The 22,681-nt window shown below is 39.5% G+C and overlaps 1 protein-coding gene across 1 annotated transcript in view; it reads left to right on the top strand.

Annotated features, from left to right (window-relative positions):
- Dync2h1 (dynein cytoplasmic 2 heavy chain 1) overlaps positions 1-22,681 on the top strand; it is a 298,798-nt gene that overhangs the window by 195,186 nt on the left and 80,931 nt on the right. The window contains exons 75-80 of the mRNA XM_023709480.1: positions 1,458-1,618; positions 3,030-3,155; positions 8,201-8,311; positions 11,384-11,539; positions 16,941-17,016; positions 21,157-21,365. Coding sequence (XP_023565248.1) covers positions 1,458-1,618; positions 3,030-3,155; positions 8,201-8,311; positions 11,384-11,539; positions 16,941-17,016; positions 21,157-21,365 — 839 coding nt within the window. The remainder of the gene's footprint in view (positions 1-1,457; positions 1,619-3,029; positions 3,156-8,200; positions 8,312-11,383; positions 11,540-16,940; positions 17,017-21,156; positions 21,366-22,681) is intronic.

Raw genomic sequence — 22,681 nt, 5'->3', positions numbered from 1 at the left:
CTTCTCAGAAGTCTTCCAGCCTGCTTTGCTCCTGAAGGACCCGTGGATCTTTGCATCTCTATGTTACAGTTGCGAAAACTAAGGCATAAAGTCTCTCAGGGATTCATGTAGGGTCGCTCAGCCAAGAAAAATGTATGACCCCAGCGTGTTTCCTTCTCTGGCGTAGACATTCTGTTGTTCACTGCACTTGTGATGTGCACAGGCAGTAACTCCTGCATCAGGACAGGGAAACTGTTCACCCCGGTGCCTTCATCACTTCCTCACTGCCAGGCCCCAGCTGCCCGTCACGTAAAGGAGGATGGTTAATCTTGGCTCGCCGTCACAGTCCCTGGTTGGCTGGCTGCATGGCAGGGACAGCTCTGCAGAGGAACCTAGAGGAGGAAGTGCTGCTCACATTGTGACCACCCCAAGCAGAGGGAGGGGCTGGGCCAGGGAGGGAGGCCACTCCTCCAGCCCCCTCCCCAGGCCCCACTCTGACCAGGTCGAACCGCCTTTTGTGCCCCCATTGCTTCCCAGAAGCCCCTCCTCGGAGCTGAGAGTTTGGGGAGGCGTCTCTGAGCCATAAATGGTCCTGCATGATTTAGAACTCAGTTCCTCCATAGGCATGCGTCTCAGTTACTCTTCTCTCATTGCTGGGAAAATGCTCAGAAAATACCCAGAATTAAGGAAGGAAAGGCTTATGTAGCTCGCAGTAAGTGGAGGTTCCAGGGCATGCTTCACTGGCTCCGGGGCAGCGTACATGGTGGAGAGCAGCCATTCCTGATGGCAGCAGAGAGCAGACAGCAAGGGCGGCAGCAGCTCTGGTGCTAGGTAGCCTCTCTCCCCTCTTTACATTGTAATTCACACTACCTGCCCCGGGGCAGGTGCAGCAGCACACTCACAATAATCACAAACTCCAGAAGCCGCCCCTGACCCATGGCTTTGCAGGACACCTAGACACAAACTGCAGTGGCATGGCATGTAGAAGGGACGCGGTAAGATGGAAAGGTCCAGTCTCCTCTTGTAGGGAGAGAAATCACAGTAAGACCACAGTGCTGGGCATCTGCTCTTCATCTGGTCAGTGTGGCATTCATGGTAGCTAGTGTCGTAATGATTAGTAAGTAATGAATGAGGAAAATATTTGGAATAGTGATTGGCACACCGATCAGGAGTGGGGGTGCACACCTGTAATCCCAGTACGTCTCCGGAGGTTGAGGCAGGAGGAGCGCCGTGCGTCTGAGGCCAGCCTGAACTGCAGAGTGGGGCCCTGTCTCCAATAAAAGAAAATAGGATGGTTGGTACTCTAGGCTTTGAATAAATATTACTTATAGTTATTATTAGTATGTGAATGATTTTAGAGTCAAAAACTTTGAACATATGATAATTTACTCAGGTATTCTCCATCATGCAATTACTTGAGAAGACTTTTTATGCTGATGTTGCTTTTTATTTTTTAATTCCTTTACCATGTCTTGTAGGGCTGAAAGAATTATCACCACTTCCTCTAAATCTCAAACGTTTATACAAAGAGACCCTGGAAATTGAGCCCATTTTGATTATTATTTCCCCGGGCGCCGATCCTTCTCAGGAACTTCAAGAGCTTGCTAATGCGGAAAGAAGTGGAGCGTGTTACCACCAGGTGCGCCCCAGTGCCCAGCTGGTCTGCTCCTGCCTCTGCGTCCTGCTGCAGTTTTTGTTGTGCTAGGCCACGTAGTTCCCAAAAAGGTGGCTTAGGTTTCAGTCTGCAGAACTTGTGCATATGTTTACAGCAAAAATAACTCTACAGATACATACAGTGAAGGGTTCTGCAAGTAAAAAAGTAGCCTGGATTATCCAGGTGGGCGCAGTCATAATCACAAGGGTCTTTATGGGGGCGGGGAGGGGGGCGGGGACGGGGGCGGGGGCGGGGGCGGGAGCCAGACCCAGACCCAGGAGGCAGGAGGCAGGCAGCAGGGAGAGTGACGTACAGGACAGGAGGTCAGAGGACGGAGAGATCGTGCTGCAGGTCTTCAAGATGGACTGGGTTGCTGTGAAGGGAGGTAACTGGCTCCCCAAAGCTGGGCAAGGCAAGGAAAAGGGTTTCTCTCAGAGATTTCAGAATAAAAGCAGCCATGTAATACTACATTTATTTTCAAATCCAGACACCTCCATTTTAGATTGTGAAAACCTCCAGAAGTCTAAAATAGGAATTTGAGTGAAACTACTAAAATTGTGGTAACTTGATAGAGCAGCAGCAGGAAACTAGGACTTTGGCTCACATTTTGAGAATATCTTTAAAAATTCTGGGGCGGGGAAGATGGCTCAGTAGAATAAGCACTTGCTTGGCAAGCGAAAGGGTCTGAGTTCAATCCCCGGTTCCACCAAGAAATAAATAAATAAAATTCTACTTGGATGCCTTTATAATAAATTATTATAACATTTACCTGCAAAAGCTTAAACAAAAGTAAAGGAATACATTACTTAGAGTAAAATTTATTCAGTATGCTTTCTTGAGTAGGAGCTTTTATTTGTTCAGATTGTCTATTTTTTTAAGTTAATTTACAAATGACTTTGTAAATTAAATTTATCCTCAGCTTATGGCAAGTGAATAAACCTTTTTGGCTAGGAAAATAATTCAAAAACCCAGGTATTTCATTGCAAGCAAAAGTTGAAAAATAAGAATTTCACAAAGCCAAGTACAGCTGGTAGACAGTAAGGTAGCAACTCGGTTAAGCTCAGGTGGGCAGTTGCTCACCTACCCTAGGGCATCCCACTCATGGGCAGAGTACATGAGTACATTTATAGAACAGTATTCAGTTATCAGTGAGGTGTTTGAAGGCACGGAGCCCTGTGCTACAGGTTGTGTCTGATAGCAGTAACTTTGGCAGGAAAGTTAAAGTACGCATATAAATTTTTAAATTCACATTCTTGGAGAGGATGAGTAACTTATTAGTTTGGTTCTTCTTCGTAACTTGATATTAAGGCCAGCAAAGGAGGTTCAGAGTTTATCATTTTTGTTACTCTCTTCCAGTGGTGCCATACGCTACAGACCTTCCCCTGTTGTTTCATAGGTTGCCATGGGTCAAGGCCAAGCGGACCTAGCGATCCAGATGTTAAGGGAGTGCGCCAGCAGCGGAGACTGGCTCTGCTTGAAAAACTTACATCTTGTGGTGTCCTGGCTGCCAGTTCTGGAAAAGGTAGGTCCAGATAAATGCGCTGTAAGTTAGATACATTGTGTGAGTTCAGTGATCTTTAAAAAAAAAAATCCGTATTCAAATTGCATATGCATTATGTTTTAACAAGTTAGTAATTGATAATTTATTTTATTTATTTGCTTTTGCGGAACTGGGTATTGAACTCAGGCTCTTGTGCTTGCCAGGGACACACACTTATTCTATTGAACTATCTCCCTGGCCCCAGATAATAATTTTAAACATGTCTTTACTTCAACAAAAATGCATTAGTGTGAAGCAAGATGTGTCTTTTAATAGGAATTTTATAAAACTTTGTCTCTTAGGCATACCTAAGCAAAGCTAAGAATTATTAACAAAGGTTGAAAGAGAAGCTTACCGAGTTTTTCTACAAGAAAATAGTGGATGCTTTAGACAATTGTAGAAGACCTATTTATATTAGTTCGGTGCTTATGTAAGAAAAGTGTGGTCTTGGATGGACAAGGCTTGAAGGACAAGGTGTTCCTTATGGTGGATGGAATTTAGCCAAGTGTAGATCAAGAAAGCTTGTCGTGGCCAGTTCCAGCACAGACCCAGCGTGAGGGATGTGCCCGGAGCATCTGGGCTGCGGAGTATCTGGAGAGCCGTGCGGGGTGCAGTGTTTCCCTCCTGTGCTTACCCAGAAGTCTTTGCCAGGGTGGTTAGTAATTAACAAATTAGGTTGGTGATACTCATTTATAAAAGAGAGCCAGACAGCGTAGATTGAGGGCAGCCCTGTGCTTGTTGTGAGGTGCTGAACCTGTGTGCAGTCCTGAAAAACTGGCAGGAAGAGCACGGTGCCCCGAGTAGGTGCTCGGTAAGCCTTGGCACTAGCGCTTGCCTGGAGCAGGCCTTGGTGGGCTATAAAGTGTCACTACTTATAATCAAAAGATATACATTATAGACTGAGCTATGTGTTAATATGTAACAATTTTATAGCTTTTTATAAAATTCACTAGTGTGTTAATTTAAAATTCATGTCTTCAGCATATATTTTATATTTTTACTCACTTATTGGCACATGTTTGCTATACATAGTGATCACATTTATCTTAGGGTATTTGTACCTGTACATAATATATCGTAATTCTTTATTTTTATTTATTTCTTGTCATTCCTTTCCTTTCCCTTCAATTTTTCTTCCCCTCTTCATGTACAGAAGCTTGCTTTCCATGTTTTTCCTTTTTTTAACCTCTATTCTCCTCCTGCCCTTCCCCCACTGCACTTCCCTTGTTTGCCTACCCATTTGAGCACACTGTTCCTCCTGTTCCCAATCCCCACTCTGCACTTTGCTCCTTATTTTCCCTGTGGGTTTTCTCAAAATAAGAAACAATATGATATAAAACATGTAGCACTTATTTTCACTTAGTCACTTAAAGTTATGGTCACAAGGTGTCCCCATTTATGCAAAAATATCTCAAATTCATGCTTCTTAATGAATGAATAAGTGTTCCACTGTGTATAGAAACCACATTTTCTTTATCCACTCACCATTGATGGGCATATGGTCTGTTTCTAAGGTTAAGCTATTGTAAGTTGTACTACTACAAACGTGTGTGAATGTAACACTGTGGCATGAAGCTTTTAACTCTGGAAGATGCATCAAAAAGGAATAGTTGGGTCAAAGAGAACCTCTAGTTTGTGTTTTGAGGAAGCTCCACACTGATTTCCATAATAATGTACTAATTTACACTCCCACTGTTTGATTTCTTAATGATTGCCATTCTTTTTGGAGAGAATCTTGGTGGTATTTCAGTTTGCATTTTTTTGAATGGCCAGTTCTGTGGGACAGTTTTTAAATGTATTTGCTGTTTGTGATTCATCTGAGAAATATGTTCATTTCAGATGCCCATTTTTGGATTGTATCTTTGAATTTGGAGGGGTCTTATTTTTTCAGATTTTTAACATATTCTAGATGTTAGTCCTTTGTGTGAGGAATAGCTGATACATTTTTTCCCCATTCTGTAGGCTGTCTCTATACTGTGTTGGTGATTTATTTTGCTGTGCAAAATATTTTTAAGTTTTTAGTGTGATTCCAGTCATTGATTCTTTGTAATATTTCCTGGGTTATCAAGGAAATATTTTCCTGGGTTTCCTGGGTCCGTAAAGTCTCTGCCTATGTCTGTGGCTATTTGTTTGTTTATTTATTTGTTAATTATTTGGTACAGGGTCTTGTTATGCAGCTCAGACACGTAGTGATCCTCTTGTCTCAGCCTCTCCAGTGCTGGGATTATAGGTGTGCACCACCACGTCCAGTTTTGGTGGCCAGCTCGGCACGCCTGGGGCTCTAGAACCAGTGCAGCATGTGCTACTAGGGATCAAACCTGGGTCCTTGCACTTGCCAGGCAGGTGCTTAGACTGCTGAGCTATCTTCCCAGCCCCCTACCTCTTTAAGTGTTCTATGAATTCTGTCTTCCAGCAGATATGTTTCTGTTTTAATATTTAGACCTTTGATCCCAGTTTGGTTTTAGTTTGGTGCATAGTGAGAAATATAGGTCTAGGTTTACTCTTTGGCATGTGGGAAGTCATGTTTCTTAGCACCAGTTTTTAAAGAGGCTGTCTTTCATTGACGTTGTTTGGCTCCTTTGTTAAACATAAGGCAGCTGAGTGTGCTTGGAGTAGTTTCTCAATTTTCTCATCTGTTCACTGATTCTAGGGTCTGTTTGCCAGTACCATCCTGTTTTTATCATGGTAGGTTTGTAATATATCTTCAAATTGGGGATTGTAATGCCCATTCTCTGTCTTTATTGCCCAGAATTGCTTTGCTATTCCAGGTCTCTTCTGGTCCCTATAAATTTTAGGCTTGTTTTTACTAATTCTGTGAGGTATGCTGTTTGGGTTTAGATTGGGATTGCATTAATTCTGTATAATAGTTTTGGAAGTATGGCTATTTTCACTATATTGGTTCTGTCTCTACAAGAATAAGGGAAATCTTTCTGTTTTATAATGTCTTCTTTGATCTCCTTTTTCAGCATATTGTAGTTTTCCATATAAAGTTCTTTCATTCCTTCATTATCGATTCCTAAGTATGTCATTGTTTTATTTTTTATTTTTATTATTTTTAAAATGTATTTAATACAGGGTCTACTGAGTCTCACTACACAGATTGGACTTGTAGTGATCCTTCTGTTTTAAGCCTCACAAGTGCTGGGATTACAGGCTCATGTCACCATTCCCAGTCTCAATCACCATCTCAGCATGCCTCGGGGGCAGGGCCAGCACGGCATGGTGGGGATTGAACCCCCGGCCCCTGTGTCTGTCTAAGCAGGTGCTTTAATCCGCTGAGCTATCTTGGAAGCCCTCATTTTTTTTTTTTTTTTAGATGTTATTGTATAAGGTTTTGTTTCTCTAATCTCTCTCAGATATTTTAAAAGATAATGACCAGTAGGGGCTGGGGAGATGGCTCAGTGGAATAAGTGTTTCCCTGGCAAGCACAAGGGCCTGAGTTCAATCCCTGGTTCTGAAAAAAAAAATAATAATAAATAATAAATAATAATAATAATAATAATAATAACCAGTGAATAATTAAATCATGCTCTTTGTTATAGCTGATTGATAGCTGTTAATCTAAGTAAAATATAATTTTAGTCAATATTTTGAAAGCAGATCTTAAGACTTTTTGAAGAAAATGTGAGGTAGGCTGCATTTCAAAAGTTCAAAAAAATTTAATTTTTTTCTTTTTGTTCTTTTTGGAAACTTTGGCTGAGTTGTTGAATATAATTTTACTAATTTACTAAACCCAAATATATCACAAAGATTATTAGTCTTTTTAAAGTTTAGATGTGATACCACAAGGAAAAATTTTATATAAACTTTGCATTTTAACATTGAGGTGCAAATACATTTTTTCACTTATAGTTTGAAGCAAGCACAATGTTTTTATGGCCGCTTTTCCATAGTTTGATCATCTTAAATACATTTTAAATGATACTAATAAAGAATGTTAGTGTCAGACATAAATAAAGTAAAAAATTAAGATTTCTCTTTTGGAAATATTATTACCTTTTTTTCATTTATTCATTCGTTTGATCTACAAATAAGTACAGAAAAAAGTAGGCCTTGTGCCAGGTGTTGGTTACATGCAGACTGTGTCTGCTCTCTTGCCATGTGGTGTAGAAAGCGCAGCTTCCATTTATACACAGCTGTGCTACAGAAGAGCTTTCCAGAGCTGCACGGGCAACTGCTCCCGCTGTGGCTGTGGCTGTGGCAGTGCCAGCTAGAGAGGGCACTGCCTGGCAGCACAGCTGAACTGCGTTGTGACAGCCGAGTGGGACCTCTTAGGCTGCAAAGAGAAAAGTGGACAAAAGGAGCGTGTGATCGGAGCTGTGACCGATGTTGGTAACACGAGGGGTGTGCACAGGGAATTTGCACAGTGGTTTTGATTTATAATTTGGGGAGTGTGGCTCAGTTGATTAGCTTTTGTTTAGTGTGTGTGAAGCTCTGGGTTTGAGCCTCAGCAGTCTTTTGATTCTCAGAAAAAATAAAATTCTTAGGGGCCAAAACATTGCCAGTACAGACGTTTGTATCATTGCACGCCTCTGTGGAAGTGTGGCTTGAAGTGCTGCGAACCTAAGGGCCTGGTCGTGGCTGCTAACCTGGGCGTGGAGGCTGGTGCTGGTGCCTGCTCATACCCACTGTGTCTCCTGCTTTGTTCTGAGCGTCTGCGCAGGCCTGTGGGGTAGGTGCTGCTGCTGTTCCGGCTCCAGGCAGTAAGTCGCAGAGCCCAAGGTCACAGAGCAAGCAAAGAAGTGGGAAGCATGGGTTTTAGCTGGGAGAGCTGGCTGCCGGTCCAGCTTTAAACTTTCCAGTTTTCATTCTTTACACTAAGCTAAAAATAAAGAACTTAACAATAAAAGAAATTTATTCAGGGTGTTGTATCAGAATGTCACAGAAAAAATATACCTGAATGCCATAGAAAAGTTTTGATAAGAAAAACTGATTAAAGAGGAATTGTTTTGCATATTAAATAGATTGCTAAAGAGGAATATGTTTTGCATATTAAATAACTTCTCATTGTTATTTTTGTAAACAAGGAATTGAATACCCTTCAACCTAAAGACACTTTTCGTCTTTGGCTCACTGCAGAAGTTCATCCAAACTTTACCACCATTTTACTGCAGTCAAGCTTGAAGATAACATATGAGGTGAGAAGGTAGTGCTTGGGTCACCGGCTCTGCAAGAGCAATGTCTATACGGGCTTCCTAAGTCTTTCAACAGCTATCTGTATAAAACTGGTGAAAAATTGAGCTTTGTATTTAATTGAAGTACAGTATATACCATAGTATAAGATAAAGTTTAAAAGTTCTTTTCCAGTTTTATGTGTTTGTTGTCCTAAGGAAGAGCACAAAGGTTACCAAGTTACCCATTTTAAGCGTCCAGTATAGCAGTGTTGACAGTTTATACCTTGTTATATCAGGTAACTCTAGAATATTTTTACCTTGTAAACCTGAGACTGTTAGCATCAATTCCCATTTCCTCGTTCTCTGGCCCCCGGCGCTCATTCGACTTTTACTTTCTGAGAGTTATTTTAGATTATTTCACTTAATAGAATGATGCAATTTTGTTTTTTTTGTGACTTTTCTTATTTCATTTAGTATAATATCCTCAAGGTCCATCCGTGTTTTAATTTTTAAGCCTGAGTAATATCCTGTTTTATATATGGGCAGTTTCTTCATTCAGCCATCAGCAAACTGTGAGGTCTCCTACTTCCGGGCCATTATGGAAAATGCAAGAAGTAGACAGCCGTGTCTCTCCTCAAGATGTTATTTTCTGTTATTTTGTACACATGCCTAGAATTGGAATTTCTAGATTAGATGGTAGCTTTATTTTTAACTTTTGAAGAAAACTATACTGTTTCCGCAGTGTTTGCACCGCTTTACATTTCCAAGAGCAGCACGCAGCTTCTTTGCCGTCACTCCCATACTGTGTTTTACAAAACAGCGATCATCCCGTTGGGATCAACCACAAGGGCTCAGGGACATGGAACATCTCTTTACATATTTGTCAGACATTTGTGCTGCTGCTTTGAAGAATCATCTATTCATGTCATTGTTCCATTTCTAATTGACTTGTTGTTAATTTTTTTCTGTAATCTCATTAGGCAGGTACTTTGCAAATGATTTTCTCCCATTGAGTTGCTTGCTTTTTCACTGTTTCCGTGGTGCTCTGCAGAAGGCTTTAGGTTTAATGTAGTTCCGCTTACCTGCTTTTGCTTTTGTTGCCGGTGCCTCTGTGTCTAAGGAATCACTCACTGCAAGTCAGTGTCATAAGACTCTCGCCCAGTGTTTTCTTCTAGGAATCCACAATTTCAGCTCTCGCATTTTGGCCTGTTAATCCATTTTTAGTTACTTTTGAGTGTGATATAAATCTAAGAAGTCTAACTTCATTGTACTACATATAATTATGTTTTTCCTATCATTTCTTTTTGACTTAAAAAATTTAGATTATCATTGTTTGATTTTATCCATCTGTGGGTCCCCTTCTACCCAAGTTCATAGCGCTGTCAGTGCGGCCATAAGCAGATCCACCGAAACTTTATGTCTAACACTGTATGTTGTTGAAATATTTTATAACTTTTCAGTTATATATAAAATTGTAAACTTAATTAAAACTTTTAAATACTTGAAAAGGATGTCCTACTTGCATTTTCTCTCAATTTGTAGAAACATTTCTTACAATTTTTTCTACGTAGAGATTTTGTTAGTGTTTGTGGCTGTTTGGATCAGTACTTCACTTTTTCTGCAAGTGTGTATCTTAGTTAAGGAATAAAATGGGCAGGGCTTAATTTCCGGGGCAGAGATGACCTGATAGTGTCAATATGTTAAGTGAAAACCCTCTTAACGCCTAGGGGAAAGGACCTGCATACCATCTTCTCCAGCACTCTGCTGATAAACTCTGCTGCTGAGCTGTCACCTAGCACTGGACTACAGGAGCTGGGAAGGCAGGGCTAATTTTCCCATTGCCTTTTTGTAGTGTTTACCATACACATACGTATAAGATGAACTTATTTTCAGAGTAAATATTTTCAGAGGAACTGTTCCTTGAATGTTTTATCTTCAAAGTGCAGCATTTTCTAGTATCTTTTTCAGGAAGTATTTTGATAACATTTTAATGGAAAGCTTTGTTTTGTTATTTTTCAAAAATGTCATTTGCATATGATTTTTCTATAGCAGTATGATTTATTAATTTTTATCACCTGTAGTTCAGCATGTATTAAAACACTAAGTGGTTTCATTTCGTTTAATGTCATGCTTTATGAAATAGTAATGAGGAAATTTTGTGTAGTCTCTACTTGTTAATAAATGTTTAATAAACAAGGTTTGGAAACCATTTTAGAAGGATTTTACAGTTAAAGAAAGGTCATAGAATTTAGCAGACAAACTATATCATGTTCTATTTTTTATTTTTCCTGTGGTATCAGAAATTGAACTCAGGACTTCACCCTTGTCAGGCAGGCACTTGTGCCACAGAGCTGCATGCCCAGCCCCTCTATTGTGTTCTTAATTTTTATTACGTTAGAGTTCCCTTTGGGGGTATTTTACTATTTAGAATTTGAATACTTTTATCATTTTGCTATATGTACACGTAATTTAGGAACATGATAGTATATACTACATAGAAGCGTAGTAGAATACATGCTACATAGACAGATGTGTACGGTAGATGAGCTCTGTTTACCCAGTATTAATATGATACGTTCACCAGTTTAGTCCTGGGTTTGTATTTGTGTTTAGTTGCACAGTAACATCAGGTAACACCTCCTCAACTTCGGACTAATGTGGAAGAAAACGCGCTTAAACATTGTGTGGAAGTGACATATTGGCCCGGTAGAGAGTGAAATGCCGATTAGTGAGGGCTAGCGTGCATAGTAAATTAAAAATGTCTGCCCTGTAACAGTCAGTTTTGTATCAGTATTGTCATAAGTGACTTTGCGTCAGTTGAAAAACCTCAATATTGTACAAAACTTTATTTTGGATATTCATTGTACGATCTTTTAATCTCAAAAGTATTCCTCATTATAATTGAGATGAGCTGTGTTACCTGCGAGTCACTTAAAACTAGTTTTAGATGAATACATTTTAAAGTAACAAAATAATTCAGACTTGGAAGCTGATGAAGCACTATTAAAATATGTCCTTAAATATGTGAAATGCAGTATAGTTTTATTTTATTTGTCCTACTTAAACCAGTATTGTCTGTTATTTTCTTTTCTTCAGTCGCCTCCAGGTTTGAAGAAGAATTTGATGCGAACTTACGAGTCTTGGACTCCTGAGCAGATTAGCAAAAAAGATAACATATCACGGGCTCATGCACTCTTCAGTTTTGCGTGGTTTCATGCTGCATGTCAAGAAAGAAGAAATTATATTCCACAGGTAATTAAGAACGTGTCTTGGAGAGAGTCAAGAGCTTATATTTTCTTAGAATATTTTAGTAATTAGTCACAAAGTGGCACATAGCTCATAAATGTATGTCTGTATCTCAGTGTTTTCTGCTATTTCAGATTTCATTGAATTAAATATTAATGTAACTATGTCTGTTGTAAACTCTGTGTGAGGGCTGGATAGCGTGTTTAGGGTTTCTGTCTCATAGGCGCCTCAGCCTCTAAGAACTGCTGCCCTGTTGTTCCTTGTGGTGGAATTCCGGGAGAGGTTTTTTTCTTGCGGAACCAGGGATTGAACTCAGGCCCTTGCACTTGCCAGGGAAGCGCTTATTCCACTGAGCCATCTCCACAGCCCAGGGAGATGTTTTTGGTTTTTGATCTTAATTTCTTGTTATCAAGTGATGTAGAGTCTACTTCCAAAATGTAGCTCCAGCTGGTGTATTCCTTTTCAGCCTTTGCTAAGCTTGGTCATCTGTCCTGTACTACTTTGTGAGTTGCTGTACTTGCTTTTCCTGTGTCTTTTATTCAGGAGCCAGAATTCTCTCTAACGTGCAAATTTGATGATTTTATTACTTTGCAGGAGAGTGCGTCGAATGTGCTGCACGGCGCATGGCGCAGGTAGGCAGATGTCTTCTGTCCGGGCCAGAAGGGAAGCTCTGCTGCCTCCAGCCTCCTCTGAGGCCCCTTTCTTTTTGTGCTGTAGCTCTCCAGGCACGAAGAGCTCCGTTACGGTTTTCAGCTCCCAGGTTTCTTCTCATTATTGGTTCTACTGCTGAACTAAGTTGTTTCCGTGGTCGAAGTCGTGCCTGGTGCTAGGGCTCCCTTCTTGCCAGCCACCATCTCGGCCTTAAGCTGCGTCACTGTGCCCTCTTACGTTTTCCTCCATCTGCTTCATTTTACTTTGTTTCTTTTCCCATTTCTGCCGGGAGGCTACTGCATCTCCTTGAAGCACCCTCCTCGTCTTCCCTGCCTTTTGGGTCCTGTCTACTTCAGTTACATTCCAAAATATAAGCAGGAGCGCTGAAGTTAGACTTGGCTTTGAGTCTTGACTAGAGTTTCCCAGATCTGGATAAACTACTTTAACTCTTAATAAACAGCAGTGTTTATTAACTATCGAGTGGGATTCATGATTATGCTGACCCTTGCCGTGGGGTTGCACAGGTGGCCTATCCTGGGAGGTACCCGTCTGCCTGACACGTAGTCTATGAAACAGTTTATCACACAGTCAAAATGAGTAATGCTATAATACTACTGCATTACCTCATAAAATGCAGAAGAAGAGCAACTTCGTACTACCTCTCTGGGGAGTATACACTAACTGTCTTCATTTACACGGGAGGAAGGTGCCTCTCGACGATGACTAAGTTGCCCGAGGTATCATACCTAGAATGCCATTCAGTCTGGAGTGTCAGGCCCATCGTCCCCTAAGCCCGTGCCCCAGATCTGCCTGCGTACTGTTTGGCTTAGTGTAGCAATTAATCCTGACTGGTTCATGTAGAATCGTGCGTGTGATGTGCTTTCATCGCTAGAAGCTGCACTGCGTGTCACTGAGATACACACAGTGGAATCCATGAGCTGCGGAGGTTTTCTGATGGGAAAGTAGCCCCTCCTCTTCATCCCCTTGCCACCACGCCTCTACTGCACAGGTCTACACTGCAGGCCCTTTCTTGCCTGTGCTTCAGGCAGGTTATATAAAGATGTGTTATGAGCTTACATCCCTGCTGACGTTCTTTGTAACATAAGGGTAAGATACTAGAGTTCGGTACATTCCTTTCTTCAAACTATATTCTAGAAATTATGTACCCTTTGGGTCAGCCATATAGCTCAGTAGATTAGAGCGCCTGCTTAGGCAACAGAGGGGCTGGGGGTTTGATCCCTGGACTGCTGTGCCGGTCCTGCCCTGGGCATGTTGAGACAGCGATTGAGACTGGGAGTGGTGGCATGTGCCTGTAATCCCAGTACTTGGGAGGCTGAAAACAGGAGGATCACAAGTCTGATATGTGTAGTAAGATCCTGTACACCCTGTACAAAATACATAAAAAAGAAATCATGTATCCACGTATGTTTAATGCTTGATTTTGAAATATTTGTAACTTTACTGACATTTTTATTAGATGGTCAGACATATTCTTTTCAGTCTTTGCTATTTTTCAAAGATGTTCCAATGTGTATCCCTGTGATTACTTCATTTCATACTTATTCTTAGGAGCGATTTTCTAAATGTGAAGTTGGGGTATGTAGTAGATTTCTAACAGGTGGTCAGCTTGCTACACCCAGCTGAATTAAACTAGTGTGGGCTGGGTGATGGAGGCCCACCTGAGGGTTGCTGCCAGCAGCATGAAGGCAGAACAGGCGGAGCTGAGCTGCTGAAACGCTGTTACGGATGCTGTTTGGAGAAGCTGTTGGAGCTGCTGGAAGCTGCTAGGTTTTTTTTGGCTGTTCTGTTGGAGAACTTTGCCATGCTGGCTTTCCCGAGGGGAAGATGGTGCCCTGCTCAGCCTCACGAACTTTGTCACATTGGCTTTTCTGATGGGAACTCTGCTTTCCTCATTGCTGGAGGAGCTTGGGATCTCACTGTTGCTGAGAACGGCTGTGGTACTTTTGGGGGAGCTCTGGTGCTTACCTTGACTGTTGCTTCCTAGTTCCAATTCACATCCCTTAGCCTGCTGGCACAGATCCTTCATCCCACTGGCACAGACGTCCTAGCTTCCACCACTGACCTTTGGGCCTTTCCAGCACAGATCCATGAAGCGGGCCTGCATGGAACTCTGTTGTGGGCTCGAGGCCTCCAGTTGCACTGGTGGGAGGCACTGTTACAAGCTCCAGGCCTCAGCTGGATTCGTTAGTATTTAGGGAGTGAGAGATTTCATGTAGTATGTGGTTCTTGGGTGATTCATTATAAAATACTATTATAAAATGTATCCTGTACTATATTGTTTACCTTGAAAAAGCCCCAAACCATGACAGATTAAAAGGATATATTTTTAAAAATACTCATAAATATTACCAAATTTCTTCTTGTAGAAAGTATAACAGTTCAGGGGCCAGGGAGATAGCTCAGTAGAATAAGTATAACAGTTCATTCTCTGCCAAAATGGAGGAGAAGGTCTCTCTTTCTCTCTCTCTTTTTTTTAACATGGTAACTCTACTTCCATAAAAATAAAATTGGTAGTGAAACTAGACAAAATACAGAATAATATTTAATTTTGAGGATCAGATCATGAGAATACATATTAAATAATAAAGATAGTAACATTCTATTTGAGAGATTTTATAAATATTAATCTTTTAGATATTTTTAAAAGAAATTCTTTTTTGACAGCATCCACTAGAACAATATAGGAAGTGTTAAAACTTTGGGTTGGTAGAAAGTTTAAAGTACTGTAGAGATTTTACTCTACAATGATGGTTACATATTCCCTACAGATCATTAATTCCTAAATTATTATACTTTGATCTCAACCTCTTCTTTTTGTTTTCATAATATCTTTTTAGAATAATTACTTTTTAGAATAATAGGGCAAATACTTCTGTCGCTCTTTATTCAGATCAATTCTGTAAGCTCTGGATTTATATATCTAACTACTCATTCCACTTGTTAAGTTTAAAGTCTCAAAAATGATTGAAAGTCCCCATGTTGTGGATCAAGTACTAGAACATAACCTTGCCAGCGGGACAGATTTTGGGTTATTCATTGCTGTCTTGTCGCTGGCGTCACAAAACTGCTTGGTGTGTAGCAGGCACTCGATAAGCTGTTTAATGAGTTCTGTTCAGGAGTGCTGCTGAATGTTTGACCTCCTGACTCCTTCCCGTGCCCGCTCCTGGTTCCACTGTGAGTGGCCACTGCCCCTGAATGCACATCCGCTTAGGCGTCACTGTGAGCCCCTGTCCTTCTGGTGCCTTCACCAGCCAGCACGAGTGTAGCGCTGTTCAAGGCTGTTACCGCTTTCCCTGGCTGCTGCTCAGGTCTTTCCATCTGAGCTCCCTTTGCCCTGTAGGGTGACTTGCCTCCCAGAGCGCGCAGGTTGGTTTGGGTCTCTTTCCTGCACATACCAAGCGTGGTGCTTTTCATCGAATTCCGTGTAGTTTCTAGTCATGCATACACTTGAGTGATTGTCTCCACCTCACTCCTTCCTATGTTTGGCTGAAGGTCACATAAAGGCAGAGATTTTTTTTATGTTTGGGTTTGTTCTTATATTCTTTGAGCTGAACCTATAAAATACAAACTTTTGAAATGATGAATAAGTAAAATTTGTGTCAGCACAGTAGGCCTTTGCTGTTTTGTGGTCCACCTTTTGAACACTTGTTGTTTTGCAGGTTTTCAAAAAATATTATTCTAAATTATTTATTGTGGATTTTTCACTATATCGCAGGATTTTGTGGTAGTGTGCAGTACTGTATGTGCATTTATATGTATAGTATTTATGGTTTTAATGACTTTTGCCTAAAAAAATTAAGATGTATAAAAATATATTAAAATGTTAATTATAGCATTAAAAATATTAAATTAAAGTAAAATACACTGTTTACAGTATGTATTTCTTCAGTGGATGAATACATACTGTATAGTATTATATGCATATACATATTGTATACATATGTTGTTAAAATTATGTAGGTTCATGAGTTTAGAAAAGTGGGACAGGTTTATAAGAGTGTTTATAAAGCCTTAAAATATATATAAATAGTAAAATAAATGCAACATCGTTACTTCTCTGATTTTCACTTATCGCAGGAATGTCTGGAATGCAGCCTCCGCGATAAGTGAGGGACCTCTGTGTTCATACATATTATCCAAATCTTAAACATTGTAGTATGAACTTATTACCTAATTATGATTAATGGAAGCTCCACAGAAATTGTTTTTATGCTTCATATTATTTTACATATAGTGTAGACCTTTATGGAGGTTTCTAAAAATATCATTATTACTATTAGTTATATGAATGATTTATGAATTCAGTACAAAGAAATGTATAGAAAGCATGTAGAGAATTACATTCTTGAGTGTATGGAATTACATTCTTCTGGCAGTCTTCGTGTTTTTGGAGACAAAATATAGTTCTTAAAGTTAGAGAAACTATATCATGTGTACAGTCCGTAGAATAAAAAAGTTACACCCATTTGTTCCCAGTTCTCACTCTTTTATCTATACCTGTATGGTATTATAAAGTACTTGCAATTTGGGGGAACCAATAGATTTGCTCTTGAAAGAATATTTATTGTTAGATATATATTGATTTTAAAATTCCCATAAGATGTACTTTCTTTAGTATAGTCGTACTATATTTAAAATCTATTGCTCATTTTCTTTATAAGGGCAGTGCTGTATACTTTATGTGTCTTTGGATACTGCTTAGTTTTTTACTACTTTTTAATATTTGTTTTCATAGGGCTGGACCAAGTTTTATGAGTTTTCTTTGTCAGATCTTCGGGCTGGGTACCACATTATTGATAGGCTCTTCGATGGTAAGTCCTAACAATGAAAATTTTTATCTCTAGGGCTAATGGTGTTTGATTTGGAATGTTATTAACAGTATACTTTTTCAGAAGTGTTTTAACATCTTGTCATAAAATTTGATTTCTTTGCTTTTGTTTCTTATATCTTAACTATCATGTCTGGCTTATCTGAGCATTTTTATATTGTAGACATTGGTTTTGGTGTAACCAAATGAAATTAAATTTCTGGTCAATTAATTAGCTCTTAGGAAGCATGAGACTGGAAAGACTTGTCTTCACTTTGTGGTCTTCAAAAATTTGAGGCTTCACCTTAATTTTTCAAATCTCTTTCAAGGGAACTGTTAGCCTTCAAGAGTATAGCAGTACCAAGGGTCGGTACCAAGCACTGTAGCCTCAGGTGAATTTTTAAGTTGCAATGAAGGTGCTAATAACACACTGAAATAGCGCACCAGCACGAGCTTGTCATTTGATCCCCTTGGGCCGTCAAGCTCTGGTCTCTTACAGGCCAGTGGATCCCACCAGCCAACTTGCTCATTACAAAGGATACTCTAAATTACTAACTTCCGACTGGACTCTGGCCAAGTAACTGATCTCTGGCTCGATAACATCACCTTCATGTAGTTTTCCAGGCTCAAAGCCAGCAAGGCACCCTGGATTTTACTTTTCTCAACCTCAGTTGGCCAGTGCTTTGGCATCTCTGTGCCTTCTATTAGCCATATCTTAATTCTGTTCTGTTCTTTTCAATTTCATTAAAGTCTTAAATCAGTAGTAATTCTATGTTAGCACATTTTGAAATACTTTCCTTACTATAAACTAGTTTTTGTTCTAGAAAAGAAAACCAAATCACATCATTTTCTTACGTACAACCACTCTTGCCTTTCGATCCTCAACAAACTAGGCTTTCTCCTCCTCATAGGTTTTGGTAGGTGTTCTTCCTTGTCTGAAATGCTTTTCTTCCACGCTTTTCTGTGCTTGCTTCTTCTATCAGTTAGATCCTTGTTTAAAAGTTTCTTTTTTAGAAAAACTTTGTAGCACCAAATATAGAATATACAATGTTTTTTAAAATTTTCTCATTGTTTTATTTTAATACATTAGCATAATGATATTTTCCTATTTTTTTCTCCTCTCACTATATTATAATCTACACTCAAGCAAGGTCTTTGTTTTGTTATCTACGTATCCTTAATGTCTTTAAGAGAATCATAGACATCAGCATTTTTTCTGTAGCTCGTGTCTGGCGTAGGATGGGGATTGGCAGCCAGGTTGTGGCCAGGTTCCAGTTCGGTCTTCATGTTTGGGAAGTTAAATTTCTTAGTGAAGCATAGTGTGAGTCTGAGAAGGACTTGCAAGATTGTAGCCTACGGAGCCTGCGTAGCCTGAGAGAATTTCACAAGCTGGAGACATCTGTGGATAGCAACTTAGTGAAGCAGCTGAACATGCTTGTCATCAGGGTCGTACCTGTGCGGCTGCGCTCCAGCACCACCAGCCCCGACTTCTCTGCTTCGTAAAACTGGAGTTTCACAGCATATGTGTCTCAGCTGGGACACTGCGTGCGATCGGGAGTGGCTGCAGACAGCTGTAGGAAATTCCCATGTCTGTTCGGTGTGCCGTTTTGTGGCTCCAGACCCTTACGTGGATGGGCCTGTGGCTAGATTTTAGTTTCGGGTGATTGGGAGTAATAGTAATAACGCTGTAGCTTTAGGGAGTACGTGAGTGCGTCTCTGTGGAGTGTGTATGGAAAGGGAGAGCTGCTGCGTCATGGTTTGTTTGTTCAGTTCTTAGTTAACGCCAAATCGTAATTAAGGAGAATTTTTAATTAAAAATTTTCCAAACTGTACATCAGAAAAGTGTGCATAAACACTCAGTGCATTTGCATAAATTGTACCTAAGTAACTGGCCTGAAATAAAAACAGAAAATTGCTGTCATTCCAGAGAGCATCTGCCCTCTACCTGTCTGTATGACCCAGCGTTTCCCTGCTTCATGGAAGGGTAACTCAATTCGGGCTCTCGTAATCTGTCGTTTATTATGTTTAACTGACGTTTGGAAAGGACATGCAGGAGTGCGGTGGTGGTGTACCCATGGCACAAGCGCCGCTTGTTTTTCTTTTAAGGCAAAAGATGTTAACGTATGAGTTGTTTTTTCTAAGCTAAATCCTCAGTATTCAGGTTTGGTTGCAGTGTTTACACTTTGCAATAAAGAAGTGGGTTTTGGGTGCGGTTTAGGCTTTCATCTCTAACAAGTTCACCATTGCTGCACTAGGATAGTTTTATGAAATGCATTTGAATATTTAGTAGGTTCTTATAATCCCGCTTAAAGGAAACATTATTAGAGTTGTTCTCTAGGTGAAGGCACCAAAGCATAAAGAATTTATCAGTGCACCTCAGAGGTGTGAGGGAGTTGTGAAAGGCAGATACTTTAAAATGAAATATTGAGGTTTATGGAAAGACATGATTAAAATTTCGTGATATGAGGGGACTCAGTGTATTTACAATTAAATTAAAAAAAGAGAAAAAGTCCCATTGCAGAATCGGATAAAGGTTAGTAGCCCTTTGACCTGGCAGCAAGTTGCCTACCCTTAAGCCTCTGTTTCTAGATCTGTGAAATGAAAATGACACTTGGTTCTTTTTTGCTCAGTTGTATGGCATTTAAATGAAAACAGGCATGGCATAGTTTTTTCTTTTTTTTTTCCTCCATAATTTTATTGAGAAACAAATAGCAATGAGACAGTTTCAAACCAAATTGGTAGGACAGTTTCAATAATTTACACATTGCATACGTTCTTCCTAGTGGTTAATTGTACAAGATGTGGACATGATATCCTATTTACAAACACCATTAGAACAAATCCCTCTATTCATTAAGAGACATGGCATATTTAAAAGTTAAGATATTTAATGTGTTGTGTATTTCAGTTGTTAGCCTATTACTAATTTGATATTTGTTCTTTTTGCTTTTGTATTTATAAAATTTGCGAATAAGAAGAAAAGATTTTTCTTGTAAATTTTCTGTATAATTCTTATAATGTTATTTCTATTTTATAAATTAAAATTATACTATGGCTTTTGTATATTATGCTAACGTACTTAGCAATGACTTCCATATTCATTACTAATTTATCATTCAGTTAATATCAAGGTAGATGGAGAAAATTGAATTTTGGCGAAGTCACCTGCTAGTTAGCCACTGTTGACAGTAAGACATAAGAATTGAACAGCTTTATTTCTGCATGCTATAGGTACCCTTATGCAGGAGACAGGATGCATTATATAAGCTTCAAAACACAGTGTGTCAATGTCAACTATCAAGTTTTGTAATTATTTTGAAATTTTATTGTGGTGAAATAGAACTATATCAGTAATGCTAAGAAAAGATTACCTAGTGTAAATATAGCTAGGCTTCCTACAGACACTGTTCATGTTTCCTATATTTATTAAAGATCTGAGATTAATTTATTTTACTTAGCATTATTATCAAATGTCTCTGTTGCAAAGTGACATAATATCTTGCAGAAAAATGTCCCATTGCAGGTGAGTTTGGGAATGTTTCTCAGGGGTACTGAGCATTGAATCCAGGACCTTAGGGCCTCCCTTTTTATCTTGAGATGTGGTTTTTCTAAGTCACTGAGTTCTCCAAGCTGGATTTGACTTTCTGATGTCCCTGCTGGGATTACCCTGTGTTCAGCCTGTTTTATTTTTACACTACAGTTTACCTTGTAAAATAGAAAATGGATACTTGGCTATGTAAATTATGACCTGTTGGAGACTAGGTTTGATAAAGGTGTTATTTACTGAGGAAAAGGGTGATCCTTGGTTTGTAATGCCTCTTTTCTAATCCAGATCTGTGGTACCGTATGAACTCTTTCTATGTTTTCATGACTAAAACTTCTTAAATATCAATTTTTCCACCTATGGCTGATACTAGTATTTCTATTTGCTATGAAGAGTTTATAAATGCAAAATATTTGGAAACTCTTACTTGATTAAATACTTCGAAAATATATCACCTACTGTTAGTATTGATCACTTAAGGAATGATTTAATTGTTGTTAAATATATATATTACCATTTCATAAATGTAGCCAGAGTTCATAATTTAGTCAATACAGGAATGTTAGAAATGAAATCAATAAACCTGTTTTTAAACTGCAGGTTCCAAAGATATACAATGGGAATTCGTACATGGCTTACTTGAAAATGCTATTTATGGAGGACGTATAGATAACTACTTTGATCTTAGAGTTCTTCAGTCATACTTGAAGCAGTTTTTTAATTCTTCAGTAATTGATGCATTAAACCAAAGGAACAAGAAAAACATTTTTCCATATTCTGTGTCTCTACCCAAATCCTGCAGCATTTTGGTAGGTAAAATTAATCCCAACTTTTTCCCCTGTACCAGATGCTTCAGTCCTTTCTTAAGTGTGCTACTTCTTCTTAAAGGTACAAGTAATTACTGACAGCACAGATTACTTCTTTTGTCACTTCAGGGTCTGAGTTTTAAACTCTAGTAAGGCATCCTACAGGCTTTTGGATTTTTTCTTTTCCCGAAGGTCGATTGATCATAGTGATGTTAGTCCAGCCTGTGTGCAGTTCTGAGAGTAGCCGAGGAAAATGGGGAGGCAAGCGGAGTGCTGCTCAGAGCTGGAGTAGGACTCGCCACGGTGTATCATGCCGAGTACGCTCGGGCACACTGCAGAATATGAAGGAAGTGCAGCGGTATTTAACCAATGTCTGATTTCACTTTCTGGGTTTTCAATTTAAAGCAGGTCTAAAGATAGACAAGACATTCATTTTATCTGTCTTTGACAACCATACTTTGTTTATGTGTATGTGTTTTAGCAAGTTGTAGCTTTTCTTTCAAGTCATCACACGAAAGCCTCCTAGAGTAGTCATCATTTCTAGAAGGCAGTAATAGACATAACCACATATTTCATTCCTGGCTTATTTTGTCACAAGTCAGTATTTTAAATTGACTATTGTTATAATGCATTTCTTCACTATTTATGGGGTGATTATATGTACTGAATTATGTTGTTTTCTCAATACTGTTATTTTTTCCTCACAAATATTTTTCAAGAAAATTCGTTTATTTCAATAACAGTTGTCACACAGTGTCAATGTATAGTAGATGGCAGACCCCTACCCATTTAGAGAAGGCTTCATATCTGTTTGGAAATGAACTGGCTGTATATCTACAGAGCAGTAGCTTTATATTTATATGATTTTTCATGAGAATCAGTATCTTGCTTTCTCTGAGTTGGGTAGGAGAAGGTGAAGAGTCCCAGAGGATAACGGCACCCATGGTTGTGCGCATGCGCACTTACACAGGCATGCGCTTGTGCATGTGGTGACTAAGCTCCATAAAGAGTCTTCAAATACTGAGCTAAAGGAGGGGAAGAGTTTCAGAAGACAGCACGATTTTTTGAAACATGACACATTTCCAGGTCTTGGGCTTTCTGCACGTCACCTTTTTTCTTGGAAAATCTTCAGTGAGGGTTGCCAAGCCTGAGAAAAGATAGCTCTGCACCTCCCCGTGGCTGCTCAGCAAACTATTTAGGTTTATACAGTATTACCTTAAAATGAACCTGCCACTTCACGAAAACAAGACAGTTCCCGTGTCTGGGGCCACGTGAACGAATCCACGGTCAGCATTTCATTTCTCATCTAATGTCATGAG

This window comes from Octodon degus, unplaced genomic scaffold, assembly GCF_000260255.1.
Source record: "Octodon degus isolate 3935 unplaced genomic scaffold, OctDeg1.0 scaffold00012, whole genome shotgun sequence".
NCBI lineage: Eukaryota > Metazoa > Chordata > Mammalia > Rodentia > Octodontidae > Octodon > Octodon degus.
Note: the sequence above shows the minus strand (reverse complement) of the source record. Positions and strands in the feature narration are given on the sequence as shown.